The following is a 20,609-nucleotide window of genomic DNA, read 5'->3' as shown; positions in this document are numbered from 1 at the left end:
AATTTCACTAGGCTTCTGCCATTGCCTTTTTGGTTATTGGGATTCTCTCTCCTCATTTTTATGAACATTAACAGTCTCAGTGAGCAAGGTGATTTAGAAAGTGCCAAAAGATTATAAAATAGGAACTGGTCTTTTCAGTGAAACCATTTTATGTATGAACAATAGCCTTATTATGTTAAAATGTTCTGACTGAAATCAGTCCTGGAAGGAGAGATCCACCTTGAAAGTATGAAAAAAAGCAGAGAGAACCTGGTTTCTTTTTATCCCTCCTTGTCTTAAATTGTTTTCTTTATTGAGCTCACTGTAAGGAGAAGGTAAATAGATTTTTAATCTCTGACCAGCTCAACATCCCGCCTTACCAGGTTTACAGAAAGGTTGATCTTGTTAATAAAATATTAAAATATCATAAAGAACTCACATTGTCCTGAGTATTTCAGATATTGGAATTCCTATAAAAAAATCCCCCAGGCCTTTCCTAAAATATGAATTCAAGTCTATTAGGAAATGAATATAATGACAGCAAGTATTATTATTTCTCATCAGTGGTTGTAGCTGACATGCAGAAGTTCAATAAAAGTTTGTAAGGGGATTTTTCAAAAGGTACTAAAATATTTCCTCCTGCATCGTGCACTGACCAGTTTTCCTTCACACAAATTAAGACTGTTAGTCTTGGTATACATAATTTTTGAAAGAGTGAAGAATCTTTTGGGGAAGCCTTTCTGCCTTTACTTTCCAAAAATACATTAATCTGCTAATGCACACATTTTTGTGCTCATACATGGAAACGTCTGTTCATACATGGAAACGTCTGTAGTGGCGCTTTGAGGAGCTCAAGCTGTCTTTCACTTTCCAATCTTTTCACCTACAAAGCTAAATACAGATGTTTCTGAAAATAAAGGAAGAAAATCTAGGAGGCTTTGGATGAGATGTGGAAGATAGACTTTTTTTTTTTCTTTGTAATGCTCACTGTCTCTTATTTAAATTTGATTGCTGATGTCTTTTCGCATTCAGCCACTTGTAAAATATTTTACAGGGATAATCTTTAAAAAATGAGGTGATTATTCCCTAATAGACAAAAGAGAGGAGGAGAGGAGAGGAGAGGAGGGGAGGGGAGGGGAGGGGAGGGGAGGGGAGGGGAGGGGAGGGGAGGGGAGGGGAGGGGAGGGGAGGGGAGGGGAGGGGAGGGGAGGGGAGGGGAGGGGAGGGGAGGGGAGGGGAGGGGAGGGGATAGGAGGGGAGGGGAGGGGAGGGGAGGGGAGGGGAGAGGAGGGGAGGGGAGAGGAGAGGAGAGGAGAGGAGAGGAGAGGAGAGGAGAGGAGAGGAGAGGAGAGGAGAGGAGAGGAGAGGAGAGGAGAGGAGAGGAGAGGAGAGGAGAGGAGAGGAGAGGAGAGGAGAGGAGAGGAGAGGAGAGGAGAGGAGAGGAGAGGAGAGGAGAGGAGAGGAGAGGAGAGGAGAGGAGAGGAGAGGAGAGGAGAGGAGAGGAGAGGAGAGGAGAGGAGAGGAGAGGAGAGGAGAGGAGAGGAGAGGAGAGGAGAGGAGAGGAGAGGAGAGGAGAGGAGAGGAGAGGAGAGGAGAGGAGAGGAGAGGAGAGGAGAGGAGAGGAAAAAAGAATAAAACAGTAAAACAATAAAACAATAAAACAATAAAACAATAAAACAATAAAACAATAAAACAATAAAACAATAAAACAATAAAACAATAAAAAAATAAAACAATAAAACAATAAAACAATAAAAGAAAAGAAAAGAAAAAAAGGAGACCATTCAGTGTTGCCTGAAGATAAAGCTGCCTTACCACTTGCTCACTACTTTTATTATTCTTTTCATACTAAGCTTCATGTCAAGTTTTGTAACATAGTATAAATAGACTGTATCGTTGATATCCAGATTGTACAGAACCTTATTATTATTTTTTTTAGTATAAATTGAAATAATTATCCCACCTTTCTTGTGTTCCTTTTTTTTTTTTTAAGCTTCCTAAGTAACAGTGTTGTCTTCTGCTTTTTAAAATTTTGTTAAATAATGAAGTATGTTGGCACACTGAAAACCTGTACCTAAAAAAAGACGGAGAACTCAGGAGTAAGGTTCAGAGAGAGAACATGTTCAGTTTTTACTGAATAATTAAAATATACTATCTTTAGCTGTCTATATTTAGCTGCTCGGTTTGCTTAAAAGCTTTTTTTGTAAGATTCTCTCTAACATAGTTAAACAAAGATAGGAAGGCTTAGACGAGAACAAATCGTCGTTAACAAAGCAAAGGATCTCCAACAGCCAAGTTGTTATACCTATAGTATTATGACACTAAGATTAGCTTTGGAAAACTATACCACCGATATATTTTATTTTCCCACAGAGGAAGGGTTCATATTTTTTACATTGCAGTTAAAAATTGTGTTTGGACTCTCTAAAATGCAGATATTTCTGAGTCATAATAATAATCACAGGGTACCAATACTTCAGATGAGGTATCATAGCACAGCTTTTATATGCTACTGTACTGAAATTACCATAATACAAAATCCAGTACTTTTGACAGCAAGTATTAGTTTCAGCTATGTGTTTCATTGTACTTGACAGGCGCTACAGGTTAAGCAGGAATCCTGAGTGATACGTTCTAAAGACATACACAGGTACACTCAGAAATATTTATAAATTTCTCTATATTTAGCTGTGTCCTGGCCGCATTGTCCTTTGACTACATCCCTTGATAAAGAGATGGTTTAGACTTAAACAACAGAAAAATAAAATGCTTTCTGAAAAAGTCCACACTATTATTCATGAATCCACACTATAATTCATGAAACCAACAGAGAGAAAAAAAAAAAAAAAGGAAAAAAACTATACAACAACCTGTACAACATGGGAGTAACTAAAACAAGTTGGAGAGGAATAATAATTCAATAGTCAAATTATGAGATATATTCAGTAACCAGAACCTTCTTTTTCCTCAGTCACACTAGTTCAACTTGTCTGAAGTCAGTACAAGAAGTAGCTAAATCATTTTAGCTAATTGTATCTAGTCATAAGCTTACTACTAAGGATATAATTTTTGGCAAATTCATCATCACACCAACCTGCTTGCCCCCATGTAAGTGAGCACTTAGTAAAGAATTTCATGTAATATTCATAGGATAAATGGCATAAATTCTAACTCCGTTTCATTTCTAATATGCATTAAAGTCATGTATTTTCTAATTAACTAACCAAGAGGTTATTGAAAAATTTTAGTTGTATGGCAGTATTTACCAAAGAGAAGGAAAGTCCCTTTAAGAGGCAGACCTCAATTATATAAGCTCATCATGCTATGTTGCGGAAAGACCTGTCAAATTCAGCAGACTAATACCAAAAGTACTGGGGATAGTATTAGAATACTGAGAAAAAGTTTTCTTTTAATCAATTTTTGTTCTGTAAGAGCCCTAGAAATTAGATATTTAGCAAAAACTAAATAAATAAATAAAGTTTAGGTGCAGAGAAATTTCCTATTTGCCCTATTTTTTTTAAATATATTTTACTTCAGATAGTGCAATGCCTTCATTCCCCCTCCTCCAATGTAAAATATCAACTATTGCCTGAGGTTTTATCAACAAGCTATTTTAAAAAATACATCTCATATAGGCAAACAAACATTGTTTCTGAGTCAATTATACTATAGAGGTGCTAAAAATCTGGTAATTAATCACCTGTACGAATAAGGGCAATAGTGAATAAACTACCTAATTCCATCAATTTCTCATAAGCCTATCTTGTATCATATATATAAATCCATGGTATTTTAAATTATACAAAGGGCTAAAATATACCCCTGCTTATAAGCTTTTGACACACTTAAATTGTCAGGGCTATCATTTTAATTGCTTGCTGCAGCAATCCTGCACAGATTTCTCCCACCAACACGTTCTTTCTAAGAAAGCTGTCTGAAACCTGAATTGTTGCCTTGTCATATTTTGAATTTGATTGACACTCAGTTTAAATACTTTAGGTTTAATTTGTATTTCTCACCCTATTTTCACCGCAGTGTGGCAGGTGCAGAGCTCTACAGCGGGTGTGGATGGTCACCAAATTACAAAGGCACAAGCTAAGAAAGGGATTCTTCTGGCAAGCTATGGCCATACACAGGAGGATAGTGTAGGTATTTCAGTGCTGGATTAGAACAGTCTACTAGCTGGTCTATAGAGTACATTTCTCAGTGATAAGTCTTTACAGAGGAAGGGAACTACTCATCATGGTGTCTTCACTCTCCCATAATCTAGAGTTGTCGTTTTCCCATTTTGTTTTCATAAAGAGGAATGGACAAGCAATAGAGAAGACAGATGTTAATAGCCTTGGCCTTGCTGCCATGCATGTCTAAGTTCCACTTCACGGTCTTTCTTTCAGTTTCCAGTGCTAAATGAATGTCCCATGCTATACAAGAGTTATCCTCTTGCTACTGTGAATTACTTTCACCAACAAACCCCACTACTGTTGCAATTAAAATAGCGGTTATTCTAATTCTAGTGAATTTCCAATGATACCTGACACCATTGCACTTGCCCCATGTAGTCTGGGACCATTCCACTCCTGGCTTTTTACTGTAGCACAGTACAGAAAGAAGATATGAAAGGGAGGCAGGAAGAGCTGGAGGCAGCTGCATTTTTGCATTGTAATTTGTATTTGCATTGTAATTGTGTCATTTGGTAATTATACCAAAACCACTTGCCTAGAACCACTAAGCCTAGAGTAATACAGGAGTTTTCTGTGTCTTCTCAACTTTTCTAAGAAACTTTTGAAAACAAAGAAGGGAGGGGAAAGAAGAGAGGAAAAAGATTTATGTTGGGAATGTACATTTTGTGTTAAGGAGGTAAGGAGAGAAGATGATAAGAGAAGGAAGAAAAACAACAGAGAAATAGGGAAGGGATAGAGGACTGATAGTAAATACACATAAGTCTAACTATGTCTAAGTCAAATTTTCCACACTATTTTCCAGTTTCCTGACAGATGTCCCACCATTGCTGATTTTTGGAGAAAGAACTGGGAAGACTGTTTTATGACCTCATTTAATTGGCATTGCTCTCTACTGTGGACTCTCAGTTAAACATGGGATTGATTGAATGACCACCTATACTGTTATTAGTCATAACAGAAAGAAGATGGATTATTTTGTACTCTTCAGGGTTTTTTAACTTCTTTTTCTTCCCATGAATAGTATTTTTTTTTTTTTTTTTTTACAAATTCAGCTATAAAACCCTGTTGCATAAGACTGTGACTTTCAAAAGTGACTCAGGAAAGTGATTTCATATTTACAGTATGGAAGCCTGCTGTCAGCTGTGTGGCTGTCTTCACCTTGTTTTTTCCTACTTACTTTCTCAAAATATGAACTTGGATGGGAAAAGGCTGTGTCATTCCATTTTCTAGCAATTATCCTGACAGATCTATGAGATTTTGTACAAATAAAAACCATCACTATATTTCACATGCATCCATCTCTGCCATTTTCTGCTTCTTCCTTTCCCTTTGTTTTAGTCTCTGAAATGCATTATTAGTTTTGTTTATCTAAGCTGTGATAGCACCATTTTATTGTCCTTCCATTTATTTCCAGTCTTCAGTGCAAATAGAACTGAAGGGGGAAGATGTACTCCTGTCCTTACGGTGCTGCGATGCTGTTCAGTAGTGTGATCCTCTGACATCAGCAGTATTGTTATTGTAATCGGCTTCATACAGCTCGCTGAACTGGGATGACAGCCTCAGTGTTCTGTAACATCTAGGCAATACATTGTTGGAAAACAGGCTGTTCTGTCGGATTTTTTTTCCTCCCAAATGAATCATGAAAATGAGAGAGAGAAAAGATCAGATCAGAAGCAGGAATATCCCTTCTGTAAAAGTGGATAAGTTACTCAGGCAAATCTATTTGGTTTCTGAAATACTGTCATCATGGGAAGGGGGCTCATGTTCAAAGGGAATAGATGCCATGACCTTGAAATCACACCAGCCCAATGAAGTGCAGAAGAAATAGTCCAGGCAGATAACAGTGACAAAACCAGGGTTGAAGAACTTGAGACCTCCACCACTATGTCTTCTTGCCCTGGTTTCTCACTTCCACCTGTGAGACAGAAGGGTTTGTTTATTCTCTTAAATGTCTGTACCAGACTTCTGGATATTTTGTTATGCTCATCCTCTTCCCTAGCTTGGGTAGGCAGAACAAAATTTATGTTAAGAATGATTTAAACAGAATTGCATCTGACTGGATTAATTGTCATGAGTTATGCATTTAGGTGAAGAACACCCTTAGAACTGGCAAAGTACACGTTTACTCACTGAATGAAGCACAGAACTACAGTGATATCTGAGTATCAGGAAATATGCATACAGCACTTCAAACTTATGTCAAATAGCAATTAAACTGTGTTTATTTTATCAACATCTACTGGAGATTTGTCAATGAAGTGTTTAAAAAACTAAAAACAAGAATCACTTTCAACTGTTACTTCTAGATTATAAAACTAAAAATGTGTATGACAATGGCAGTGTAATGCAATCTTCATACCAAAGAAAATGCGTATTAGCTAGATGTTATTCTGATAGAATAGATATAAGAACAGAAAGTAATGTTCAGTTTGCTGCTGCTTCTAAAGCAAAGTATCTTGGATATGAATGTACTATGTAGACTCCCAAGGCAAAATATTTCATGGCACTGCATAATTTAACTGAATGACGAGTGTATCTTAAGGTTCAGTATTAGCTCAGACTGCTAGTATTTAAAATCCTTTTTCAGCCTGCACTTCATAAAAATTCTTCAAAAGACCCAAACCCTGACCACCACTAGATCTTTAGGATTAGACCCACAAGAGGACTTCAGTCAAGTCCCGTCTACTGCTGCATTAGGTGCTTAAATGTACAATGGTAGCCCAGGCTTTTCTTTACTGCTGCTTTTCTTTTCTTGGGTGCTTTATATTTCATGGCTCACGAATTCATCCAGTGGCTAACATTGCCCTTCTCAGCACACCCAGCAATACCTCAGTCTCGCCACTGCTGTGTTCAATGTCCCATGCACCTACTAAATCTGCTTAGTACAAGCTAAGCACTCCTATCCTATGAGTGGTCCAATACAAGAGACATTTTCCAAGCAGCCCTGACATGTCACACAGAACTGCCAGAGGCAAGGTACATCCCCAAGTCTGTAGCAGTCGCCCAGCATATGTACTCAATTCCTTTCTCTGCCTGACAGTAAAACTCACATCACTTTTCTCTCATGACTGAAGCACCAAGAATAGCACTGACAAATTCTTTTAGACTGCAAGAAGGAGTGTAGTAGCTATCTCACTCACATGTGGGCCATGGAACCACAGAAAAAGGTGTGATAGCAGGTGATAAAGTCACAGAAAACTGTGTCATCTGCATATCTGCAGAACTACGTAATCACATCTACGTACTGTTTGGCTACAGCCAGTACAGACCTGACACCCAAATCCTCCATTCCTTTATGCTGAGCATTATGTAATTCCTCACTGCCATTTTCTGCCAATTACTCTTCCATGCATCTAATTTTCTTGGCCAGAAGATGGCATAGGCATTTCAAATTAAATACCTGCTGTAGCTTCCCTGGAAGTTTCTGTATGGTAATTAGTATAATCTAAATACAGTATAACATTTTCTTTTCAGAGTGCATCAGTGTGATCTTTCATTCATGCTGTGCTGATTATGTCAGATTTTCTTCAACCTATAGCACATTGGAATAAAGTATTACAGGTAGTTCTGATAACATGGATTAAAAAATAATAATAATTAAATCCTATCTTTCAAATATACTGTTACACAGTTTGCCAGCTGTTCAGACCTGTAACATTCAGCACCCTGGATTTCTATCAGCTAAAGTTAAAAGTTGAGGCTACTTAGGTCCTTGCAGCATCTGAAGTTCTGTGACACTCAGAATCTCTACCTTAGCAAGACTGTTAATGAGTCTGAACTGTAAATATTTAATTCTTTCACTTCAGTGCTATCAAGCTACCATCCCAATATCGTTACAGCTATAGGCAATTGTTCTGTCTATAATTACACAGTTGGCTTCATTAGTATTCCAACTAGATTACAGTGGATCTGAAAATCCCTTCCATTATGAGAGACTTTTGAAAGAGGATTTACGAAAATTGCTAAATAACACAGGGTCTTTTTTCAGTTTAAAAGGAAAGAGAAAGGGAGGTTTTCCTCCCTGCATTTAAAGCTAAAACGTGCATTGTGGGCTTTAAGCCATTCATATTTCATTGCATCGCCACCTGCAGCATGTGGGTTAAGTTGCTAATCAGAAGCAAAAACCCACAGGCCCATCACGCTATTTAAATTTAATGTACACGTGGACTTCTTGATTTAGGGCAAGTTTATAAATAGCATCTTTAGTTTAAAAATAGGCTTTTCAGATCTAAGGGAGTTGATATTATGATCTGTAAAGTGAATGAAGCTCCCAGGAGTAACTGGAGCTTATGTAATATTTATTCCTACATTTCTGCTCAGCTGTTTTGTGCCATTTTGATGCTGAGCTGCAAGGACTCTTAGTTTCTCAAACCTTTAAAATCCAGTGAAGCTGGGACTGTCTGCACACTTGCTTGCCTAGGTAACCTTACTTGGCTTTGAGATTGTGCCAAAGAAGCAGGGGTCACTGGCCCCACTTACAGATATTTTTACTTGATAGCTTTATTGCACATGACCTTTGTGAAATCCCAGACTGTGTTGCCATGTACAGCAAATTTCTGATATTGAATTGATCCTAGAAAGATTCTGGACAGATCTTTCTTTTCTTGAACCCGTATGATTGGTTAAGGTCATGACTGGTTAAGATCGCAGGGAGAAGCATTGCTGTGCCTGTAGAACTAAGTTCTGTTTCCAGATAAGTGAACACGAGTATTTTATTAAATTTGCATTAGGTACTCACAAGAACAGCTTTCACTCCTTGATTTTGTATTTGGTTCTAATGTCTTTAAAAGTGAAACACTAGTGCTAATGGAACAACGTTCAGGGCAAAAATGTTCACAGATTATGAGACGAATCTAGTGTTGACATCTGACATTGTGACACCATTTTGTGCATGGAAACAGCCATGTAAGAGAAGCAGAGGCATGAGCAACAGGTATGCCTAACAAAATGCCTTTCCAGGGAAGAAAATCCATCTCTTAGGAGCAAAACATGGCAAATTGCACTGAATATTACACTTAGACATCTGATTTTACTTTCTTCATAAACCAGCCTGTTGCCTCACTTCCTGTGATGCCTTGTATTCTAGAATCACCGCCTTCTATCATCCTGTGGTGTAAGGGAGCTACAAGTTTCCTGAGCTAGGTATTTTGCCAGCTCTTTATCAGTGCTGTCACTTTTGCTAGATGTGAACTTGTCAGAATGGTGCTCTGTTCAGTCATGGCTGTGAGGTACCATGTTTGAATTTCCTCCTTCCTGCTGTATGTATTCATTAGCATGCACCTACTGTTAGTCTTGTGTTCACCTAGCAGCACACAGCCTCAGCTTCACATTCTTAGCCAGGGTTGGATTAATGAGAAACATTTCAAAATGCTGTGAAATCTGTAAGCTATCCTTGAAGAAAATCAGTAAAAGTATTAGAGTGACCAGTGGGTGCTTTAAGATGAAAATTAAAGCTTGGTACCATTAAATATATAGAAACTACGGACATAAAACTCTTGGCAACACAATATTTGAACAAATTGCAACTTCTAGTAAACCTGATCTAAATTTATAGCTAAGCATCCTGTTAATCAAGCCCAGTTATGGAACAATTGGAGGTGACTTAGCACATCTGGCAGTTATCTCATAGCTAATAAAAAAGACAGTCATTAAGAATGGTATGGAACTGGTAGTTGGAAATTAAGTTTGATCTCATAGGTGGTCCATCATTGCAAATGTTTTTACTATCCTCATTGTATAAAGATACATTTAACAAGTAAACATTAGAGAGCTGAGTCAATGGCCACTGAAACAAAAGTGTTGTACATACATGACTTCAATGACAGATACATGTACTGTTTAGTTTTGCCTAAAAGCAAAAGCATTCCCAGTATGTAAAAAGACTCTATATCTCTTAGCTACATTTGGTACAATGGGAGGAACTAATGCATGAACAGGAAATGTAACATTTATACTGCAAAATGTAGCTGCAAATTGAAAACATGATGTCTATGTCCGGAAAGCATTTGTAAAAAGAAGCCAATACATTATTTATTATGGGAAATAATTTAAAATAGGTAAACAGAAATAATGACCTAGCAACCAAAATTTAAAGGTACAGAAATATCTTTGAAAAAAAGGAGGAGAAATAATAGCTTTACCATTGTTGCCACCAAAATGACATCTCTACAATTCATTCAGATTTACTTAGTACCGAGAAATTCTGGCTGAAGTTACTAATGGCTTTACAATGTTGCTATTTTGTTTCTTAGGTAAATATCCTATTTTGTTCCCTTTCCACAATACACTTTTCTCCAGGCTAAAAATGTTTAGAGTCAAAATACTTCACAGCCTCAACACTTTAGGAAATAGCTCTGCAGACCTCATTTCCCTCAGTTCTGCTCCTGAAATTGAAGAAAAACTTTGTCCTTCTTTTTAATCTGGCAATGTGCTCAGCCTTCCAGTCTAAGTCTATGGGAGGCACATAGCGTCATTTAGACTAAGTAATTATATTTTTTTCCCATTAATATTCTGCACTTATTTTAGTTTCTGGAAATTTCTGGAAACGTTTGAATTCCCATTCACAAAGACCTATTTAACATTATACCTAGGGAATAACAACCTGCATAGTAAATTGTATATGTTACACAGATACTAGCTGTCAGTGATAAAACATCATGTAGTTCTCATTTCATGTCGCTATTTTCATTTTGACATTCCAACGATTAAAGCCAAACATCTTTTTATAATCTGCCATGGTCACAGTTTTTATATTCAATTTGTGTTGTTTTTTGCTCTTGGAAAAGTTGAGTTGTCTGGGAGAGCACTTGTTTATTTTCTTTTGTTTTAAAGCCGTTTTTTATTCAGCAGACAGGTCTGATGTTGCTACGTGTTTGCTGAGCAGAAAGGTGTCTTTTCAGTAACAGCGGTGAAAATATTTAATGGAACATTGCTTTAGATTGCATCCAAAAGCAGAGCCTGCTACAGCTGGTAACCACGAGATTACCTTTCTTCCCCCACACATCCATATCACAGCAGCTGCTTAAGTTTATTAAATGGCAAAGTCGAGAAATTCAACCTCTACCTTCACAGTTCAGCCAACTGGTGTTAATGCACTGTAATGCATTCTAGTTACATAAATCACATTTTCTCATAGCAACATAATCTCATTCTCTGTAGAGGATGAATACTTTTTGTTCAAGGAAGAGTTATTGAAGATTTTGGTGGTTTGGGTTTTTTGGTTTTTTTTTGGAAAAGTTCAATATGGAGCTTCAGCCTTCATTTGTAGCATTCTGTTCAAACCCAACTCCGAGGATAAAAGCTAATTTATTCCTAAATCTTTTTTATGGTATTTACCACTACAATGCCAAGTGCTCCACAAACATAAGAGATTATTGTATTTTCACAATATGCCATTAAGTATATGAGAATTTAATATAATATCAATATTTACCATTAATAGTGGATACCTAAATCTGGAATCACATTTTAGAACACGTACTAGAAAACATGTGAAAGCTCAACACTATTTTAGATCTGACTTCAGAGTCTGAAACAACAACCTTCAAAACACACAGCAAACATATGAAACCCAAATAATTTTTACTTGAATTTTCTGTTATGTCTTAATGGCAAAGTTTCCATGTTCACAAGGGAAATGTATCAGAACTCAAGTTTAAAGATAACCTTTCCTGAAAGGCAAGTTAAAAGCCCACTCTGCAAGCAGGTATCTGGTTTCCAGCAAGACTTTTAGCCCAACACTTTGGTCATCCACCTGACACGTTAACCATGAGCTGACAGACAGGGAGTTTGGTCTCCCTGCTCATGATTTTTTAAGACAGGCTCCCAGCATAGCCTGCAACTTCCTTATGAAACAGCTTGAATTTCCAAGGCCTTGAGGGTTTGAGGCTCTCTGGCAGCCTACTGAAAAGATAAGCTGGGATCCCTGCTTTGTAGAAGCCTAAAATTTGGCTGTTTCAGAGGTAGAGTGCCTATTCTGAGACTCAGTTGTTTGCCAAAGCATAGGGTAGCTTAAACAATTCAAAGAAAAGCACGACACCTTTCTTCTTTTAACAGAGGGGGAAAAAACCACACACTTTTTATCTTTTTGCTTATCAATAGCTGAACTTTTTGTCTCAAGTGTATTAATAATGATAATAATGGCAATATTAATGAAGAGTACCAACAGAATTTGCAGTGAATGTCACAGAGAAAAGCCTGGTGTGGTAAATTTCCAGCTAAGTGGAAAATCTAAAAGCAAATGTAAACTGTATTCTTCAAGTATTCTTTAATAAGGGTCTCATCTAGAGTTTATACAGTGTCATTTCTTGAAATCTGCAGCATTTGAGGCAGAGGAGAGGGATTTTAGGAAACTCACCAACAGCAACTTTTCATTCACTTTCCACTTCTCAATTCACAAGCTAAACACAGAGCTCTTGAGTTTCATCTTGTCTCTTGATTCATCCTTGTATCACTTGCCAGTATGTCAAGGGTAAATTCTGAAAACAATGTTTTTTTTCCTTGTCCTCTTCTGCTTAAAGGAGCTCTGATGTTTGTGCTGAAATGATCTGGAATTCTGCCAAAGCCTTTAGGATAAGCATATTTCAGTCTGGCAGTGAATTTGCAGGAAAAAAGAAGAAACAACTACAGACACCATAGAGAGAGATTTATAAATACAGATACAACATCTATGAAAACTAGTGTAGCAGTCTTTTAGCTGAGGCCATTTATCCTAACTGCCACAAGTATAAATGTCATACATGGTATTTCATGCTTGTATCAAAATTTAAAAAAAAAAAGGGGGGGGGGGGCAACTATCATCCTGAGACAAATAATTGCTATATTTTTGTCTGAAGGTGTTTGCAGATTTAATATTCCTCCCTGACCATGTACAGTATAAGTATAGTGTGAGAATATATATTTTAAAATATTAAATTTCCAGATAAAATACAAAAATCTATTTTTGAGAATTATAGCAGCTAAAATGCACTATTAGTTCATAGGTATTTTTGCCTTTTTTAAAAGTCTATTCTAATTTATTTGTATTGTGTCTGCTTAAGATAAATGTATAACACAGTTCACCAAAGCTAATTTGGATTATTAATGAAATTCTGTGTCATCTAAAGCTAGCAATATATTTTCTTAGAGGTTGCAATAGGAGCTCATATTTCATCTTTAGTGAATAATCTCAGAGCTCCAAAATATGATTCCAAACACAAGCATACTTATATACACACATATATCCGTTTGTATACCTATACCTATATATATATATATACACATTTATAGCTTTCTGTTGATATGGATGCAAATAAATAGACATATACATGTAGTAGTTATTTTTAAAAAAATGAAGAAAAGCTGTATCAGTGTATCTTGTGACTTTCTCCTTAGGAACTAGAATGGTTGGGAGGTATTCAGGTGGATTATTGTTAAAGTATTTAAAAAAAAAAAAAAAGAAAATATATTATCTATGCTCAAAAAATCTATTCAAACTGAATGTAATTATGATGGGTTCTGTTGTCTTTGAAGAACAGAGAGGCGTCTAAAAAAATAAGAAAACCTAAAATAATTTCCCTGTGCTTTAATTCACAAATGAACTAAGAGAATGGATGATTGCTTAATTTTTCAGTTAGGAGACAAAGAAGAATGTGGCAGTCTGTGGGAACTGTCTTGATCATTGCCTGGCATAAGTTGTTTTACTGAAGAGTATGTCTCTCAATTTAGAAAAGACAACTTAGTTTGTGTCCAGCAAGACACTTAGAAATTCTTACTTTAAATTCCTATGACGCTACTTCCCAAAGTATGAATTGCAATGGTTTAGTTAAGTGCTATCCAGTAGATACAAAAAGAAGATGTCACTTTAGTGGAAGTTTGAAATACAATACTTCAGAACTGGAAAAACTAAGAGATAATGTAAGGAAAAAGAATTAAGTTAAATATGGAAGGTAAATGTGAGTTTTGAAATGTATTAGCAATCATTTTATTTATGCTGATTTTTCAAGAGAGACTATCTATTTAAAGCCAAACTAAATCTTAAAGTTATGAATATTTTAATATGATCTGAATTCTGGGTCTCTGTGATTAGGAGAATCCAAATAAATGAGATGATAAAAATAGTAGGTCATGGTAATTAAACCCATAGACAGTTCTCTTTTAGATGGTGCATGTTTAAATTCAGCATCTTCTTTAGATTAAAAATGAGTGTCATTTCTGATATGCAAAAATTAACTTCAACCTGGAAACTAGAAATTAATTAAAGTGTTCCACTAAGGGTGGTTGTTAATGTTTTGAGAGCAGAAGTGATTGAAGAGAGCAAATGAGAAGCTAACACTTCTCTTTTTATATTTATTTTGCAGGAAATATATTTGTGGTAAGCCTGGCAATTGCAGACTTGGTCGTAGCAATCTATCCATATCCACTGGTCCTCACATCTGTGTTTCACAATGGATGGAACCTGGGATACCTTCACTGCCAGATTAGCGGCTTCTTGATGGGTCTAAGTGTCATTGGATCAATTTTCAATATTACCGGCATCGCTATCAATCGATACTGCTATATCTGCCACAGCCTCAGATATGACAAGCTGTACAGTGACAAGAATTCTTTGTGCTACGTTGTTCTTATCTGGATCCTAACAGTTGTTGCTATCGTGCCCAACCTGTTTGTGGGGTCTCTCCAGTATGACCCCAGGATTTACTCATGCACGTTTGCACAGTCAGTGAGCTCTGCATATACAATAGCAGTCGTGTTTTTCCACTTCCTGCTTCCCATGGCCATAGTTACTTTCTGTTACTTGAGAATATGGATCCTTGTTATTCAGGTGAGACGAAGGGTTAAACCAGACAACAACCCCAGACTGAGACCACACGACTTCAGAAACTTTCTAACCATGTTTGTGGTATTTGTACTGTTCGCAGTCTGCTGGGCTCCCTTGAACTTTATAGGCCTTGCTGTGGCGGTCAACCCAGAAACTGTAATCCCTAAGATTCCAGAGTGGTTGTTTGTGTCGAGCTATTACATGGCATACTTCAACAGCTGCCTTAACGCTATCATATACGGACTCCTGAATCAGAACTTCAGAAGAGAATACAAGAGAATTATTGTCAGTTTTTGTACAGCAAAAGTTTTTTTCCAGGACAGTTCTAATGATGCAGCAGACAGGGTGAAAAGTAAACCTTCTCCGCTGCTTACAAACAACAATCAAGTGAAGGTGGACTCTGTGTGAAAACTGGAACCCTGTTATTGTCCCTCCACAGCATCCAAATAAAGTATCTGTTTTAGTGGAACTACTGTTAAACATCATAGTGAAGTATCTATTCTACACTGAAGGCACTTTTATTGAATCCTTTGCATGGTATCTGGGAACCCAAGTTACAGAGCCGTGACAAGCAGACCTGATTCTACATTGCTGTATCTTTCATATAACACAGTGACATCCTTAACGGCATTACAAATTATGCATGGATACTTCTTTCTTTTCGTAAATGGAGACAAAGAACTAGACATAGATTGAAACAGAAATATCCACATTGCCTGGCTCTATAAAAGAAGCCACAAAATTATTCCCACTGCTCTCTGCATGCTTCTTCTGGCCAAGCTATGGTCCTGATTCTAAAGCCACTGAGAACTTATTTTGAAAGATGAAATCAGGCCATTAGGAAGCGTATTAGGAAATGTGCAGTAAGAAATCAAGCTAGTTGAAAAGTCATCAGGATTTTTTTATAAGTACCTCTACCTATATTGCTTTGCTCCTAAAATGGACATGATTATACATTTTGTGGAGGCTAAACCTCATCAGCCCTCCTCGGAATGGCATTCCCAATTGACTTCTCAATTTTAAAACAGTTTTTAGGTGGAGAAATATGACTGACTCACTGTCTTCAAAGCTACAGAGGCAGGAGGCTAAACAGGAAGGAAAGAAAAGAGACGTGATTTGTCAGCTTAAGCCATTTGGGGAAGAAAAAAGGTGTAGGAGGAGTGGAGAGAGAAATACAAAATACCGTTCTTTCTGAAGAGAGAAATTCACAAAACTGGGAAGTTCCCCAGAAGGGATTCTGGGGACAAACCTCCTAGAAACATAAGCAAGGAAGGGCCATTGTTTCTCACTTATGTACAGTATGGAATATCTGAATCTCTGCAAGAAGATCAATGTTTTTAAGAGGGACTGTGGGTGAGGATGACAGTTTGTCTGGTTAGTGGAATCTTAATCTCATTAAACACTGGGAAATGACAAATATTTACAGAACAAGCATGTGACATATTTCTCAACTCAATCTCCTGAGCATAGCCTGAGACATGTACATTATTATGTTATCTGCCATAGATATGCTTTTCAAAATAATCATTAGGTGTTTACCACAATCATGAAAATAGTCTAATAACCTAGAACAATTGGACACATTTAAATAATAGAAGATGATACTTATGGCACTGGAACAAGGAGGAACACATGACTCCTAGGACAGGACCTGCTACGTGGACTTTCCACAGACAGCAGGGGCCTTTTCAATGAGAGGAAGCACACTGTGAAAGGAGGAAGCACAGCTAGACAGGCTGACTCCTGAGACAATGAATCTGTGTTTATAACAAATTCCTCTGGGGGAGGAAAGCAATTGACAACAATAGGATTCACCTTCAAACTGACTTTAAAGAGAAGGAGCATTTAGCTCTGGATAACTGGACTTAGAGTTTCTGTATAGCCTGTCATACGTCTGTTAATCTATATTTAAAAGTGGACTAAGTAATTCATTGGAATTATTACTTGCGGTACTGGAGATTTTCCTGATCTTATATGGCTTAGAAACCAACAGTCACTCTATATTATTTAATTCCTTAAACACTCTACAGATCTAACAGTATCTCTTCTTTCTTTGATCATAGATTTGCATCCCTGTGACTTAATAATGAACTAGAAAGGAACACTTTCGTATTTACTTGAAAACCCCACTGACACTTTGTCAATGACCAGCTTCTTACCTTAAAAATAGGTGCCTCATGTTCTCACGTGGTCGTGTCAAGTTGACAATGGAACTAGCAAACAACATCATAAAAACCTGGAGCTGAACTCGCCAGTCAGTGCATTGCCCAGGTGTTTGACACATCTTTGTTTACATTTGCCAGTCAGAACCACTGTGTAAATAACCAGCTCTCTTCTATAGTGGTATCATCATATGATGTGGTATGATACAACTTGATTAACAGCATAAATTATATCACAGCTTTCTTCACTGTGATTTCATCCTCAGAGGATGCTTAGCTCTGTAATTTTATCGCTTTGTGTGAACTGATTTCAGAATAGGAAGGGAGGCATGACCACCTTATCAGAAAAGACATTCTTCATGTAAGAAAAAACACTAAATTCTTACAAAACTTGCCTTATTTAAAGCATATTTTCAATGAAAATAATGTCTTATGATGCATCTAATAAAGTAGCATACAGATAGTTAAAGTAGCTTAATCATCAGTAAATTTAGAATTCTCAAAGATTTTCCACTTGCCATTGGCAACAGAAAATGTACATGCTTATCATGTCTACATATGTATGAGCCAATTCATATACTGTATCCAACATTGTGGGTTATCTGAGGAATTAAAGTCCCCTGTAATTCACAAGTGCTAAAGTATATTTTTGATGATAATGAAAATGGTTTGCTATATGCAATAAAACCTATTATACCAAAGGTATATATTTTATTGAATAGGCCTGTAATAAAAATGGAGAGATTTTTTCAGATCTGACATTTTGAAATATTTGTATTTAATCTAAATCACAGAAATGTGCATGTTGGTGATGTTATGCGCTGCTAAATATAGCAATAATTTTAAGAAATTAATCTCTTGTTCTTCTTTGGGTGAGAGAAGCGGGTTAGTCTTTAGAAAGTAGTTTAAATTAATAAAACTGAATGAAAAAAAAAGGAAATACCTGATGCCATCTTCAGATTAATTCTTCATTTACTGCCATTCTGAAATACGGTTCAGTCAGGGTATGCAAAACTACTCACTGCAAAAGGGAAGGAACACTGATGTAGCAATGATTTCTTTCAGTCGGCTTCTATTCCCTCAAAGGGGTCAATGTGATTCATGTAAGACAGTGAGCAGCCTTGCCAGGTCATTGTTGTACAAGGCAGTGTAAGTCAGCCCCTCACCAGATCAGACCCTACGGTCAACATAAAAATGACTGATGAAGATAATTGTGTTTTCCTTCCACTATCGTGAGACGGAGCTAGAAACTTATCCAAATTTAGTTGCTTCTGTGCAAGTGAATGAGCCATGACGTGTTTTTTACATTCCAAGTCACAAAATTTTCCCCTGTATGTAAGGCTAGCATAGCACACGTACAATGCTTAGAGCTCTGTCTGGTAGAGAGCGTAGTTGTCCCATTGCAGCCATAAGCCCTGGAGAGATTTAAACCTAAACCACAAGTCCCGGCAGTCTGCCATGCACACAGGGACCCATCCTTTCACTGCTTCCTATCCACCTCTGTTCTGAGCCCCAATGAAGCCAAAGGACCTCTGTGAAGGATCTTTGAGCCCCCTGTATGCAAGACACTGAAGACTTACAGCCTGATTGACCTTGGCTTATCCTACAAGAATTTTTCTTAAATCACAGCCTTGACTACGTTGGCAGTCCGTATGTCATCTTATATCACCACAAACTGAACCCTTACAGACAGATGGTTTTATTGGTCGTCATCTTCATTGCAAACTTCCTATAGACAAGGAAACATTATTTCATTTTCATCAGCAGAGAGAATATTAATGAATATATTAATATTATTTAACAGGGTATTTATTGTAGTTAAACTGTGAGTGTAAGCAACAATGTTATTTCATTTGGGATAGCTCACAGGAGAGTGCTTTGCACATTTTCTTCTTCCACTGAGCTAATGGAAGCACATAGATATGAACCAAATACATGTAATTTTAATAGGCATAAGATACAGCAATGATTTTACTATTTTTCTTTTTCTTCTTATATATTTTAGAAGCTAATTAAGTCTTTGAATCATCCATAATAAACATACTATTGTAGTCAATCTCTACTGCACTGTATAACACACCATTCTATAATCAATTAATATCACACCTTTTTCTTCTTTTGGACCACTTTTGAAACAATACAATATTAAATCTGATAAATTCTGACATGTTGAAGGGAACTGTTACTTACCTTAAACTGCACTTTAAAAAACAATCATTAAAAAACTCCTTAAAATATAATACACAAGCACATGAGTATATGTGGTAACCAAATTTAAAATAGAAACTCAGATAAACATCTTGTTCACAAACTGGAGTAATACATCGACTGTTATTTTTTAATTCTTTTCCAATGACTGCACTTTCTAAGTATCATTAATACGGTTTACAAATGATTAAGAACTACAAATGTCTGTCATCTTGTCACTGAGGCTTGGGAAATTGCAAGTGCAAAAGCCAAATTTCTTGAAAAAATAAAATGAAAATCAAGTAGTGGCCTAGCTCATAACCCATAAACTGCATTTCCAACTTTTGCCTGTAAGAATTCCATTACGTAGTTTCATGAATTTACTCATTAAAAATGTTATTCCTACCTCAAATATGTCTAACACACTACAGTGAAGAGTAAGGTGGAAAAGACTCAGAGTACAAGTCAATAGCCTTTAGATTATTATTATTTTTTAATAAAAATAAATTCAGCAAAGAAATACACATATTAATAATGGTGATCACCAAATATATTTTCCAAAATCACTAACATACTAGTCACCAAGCAATCCCTATTACCAAACACTGACCAAAATATACATATTTTGAGAAGTATGTTATTAATGGATATATAAACCAGGTATTCCAGAAGATACTACCAAACAGTGGCATGGGACAATGAACAGGTCTCATTTTCAGCTCACATAAACCAGCACAGCTTCTCTGATTTGTGTCAGCTGGGGATTTTGGCATATTAGATTTCATTAATATGGAGAATAGCTATTTTACAGTATTACACAAGCAGTATTTGTTTCATTTCTAAGGAACCCATTATTGTTGGCTGCACAGGTTGTGGAAGAATATGAATTTGCCTACTAAATATCTGTAAAATAAACCTCCTCATCCAGTGGAACTCTCCTCATTATTTGTCATTTTCTAAGTAAATATATAAAGTCAGCAGTCTTTTATTCTGCTTCACTGTTAATTCTATTAATAGTATCTATTTAGCAGATACCTAGAAAATTGCACCAAGAGACATGTTCAGTACAGACACAGGAGGTGTACCTGCAAGTATTCTTTGCTTACACTGTATATATATGCACAACAGTTTCATTTAATAGCAACACGAATTTTACTTTGCATGTCTGCTTCCAGATTCTAAAAAAGGTTTTACTCAAATACATACTCTTCACTCAGTCAGTATGTACAAATATTCAGTTTTCATACTGTATGCTAAAGTCTGGGTGATACAATGAGATTATCGAGTTTATGGTTCAAACCA

General features: G+C 36.6%; 1 protein-coding gene across 2 annotated transcripts in view; it reads left to right on the top strand.

Annotated features, from left to right (window-relative positions):
• The window catches only part of MTNR1A (melatonin receptor 1A), a 45,203-nt gene extending 29,776 nt beyond the window's left edge, over positions 1 to 15,427 (top strand). For both annotated transcript variants that reach the window (XM_066996266.1, XM_048078350.2), the window contains one exon: positions 14,498 to 15,427. In XM_066996266.1, coding sequence (XP_066852367.1) covers positions 14,498 to 15,366 — 869 coding nt within the window. In that variant the 3' untranslated portion in view covers positions 15,367 to 15,427. The remainder of the gene's footprint in view (positions 1 to 14,497) is intronic.
• The last annotated feature ends 5,182 nt before the right edge of the window (positions 15,428 to 20,609 follow it).

Source organism: Anser cygnoides, chromosome 4, assembly GCF_040182565.1.
Source record: "Anser cygnoides isolate HZ-2024a breed goose chromosome 4, Taihu_goose_T2T_genome, whole genome shotgun sequence".
Taxonomy (NCBI): domain Eukaryota; kingdom Metazoa; phylum Chordata; class Aves; order Anseriformes; family Anatidae; genus Anser; species Anser cygnoides.
This window is presented reverse-complemented; position numbering and strand designations above follow the sequence as displayed.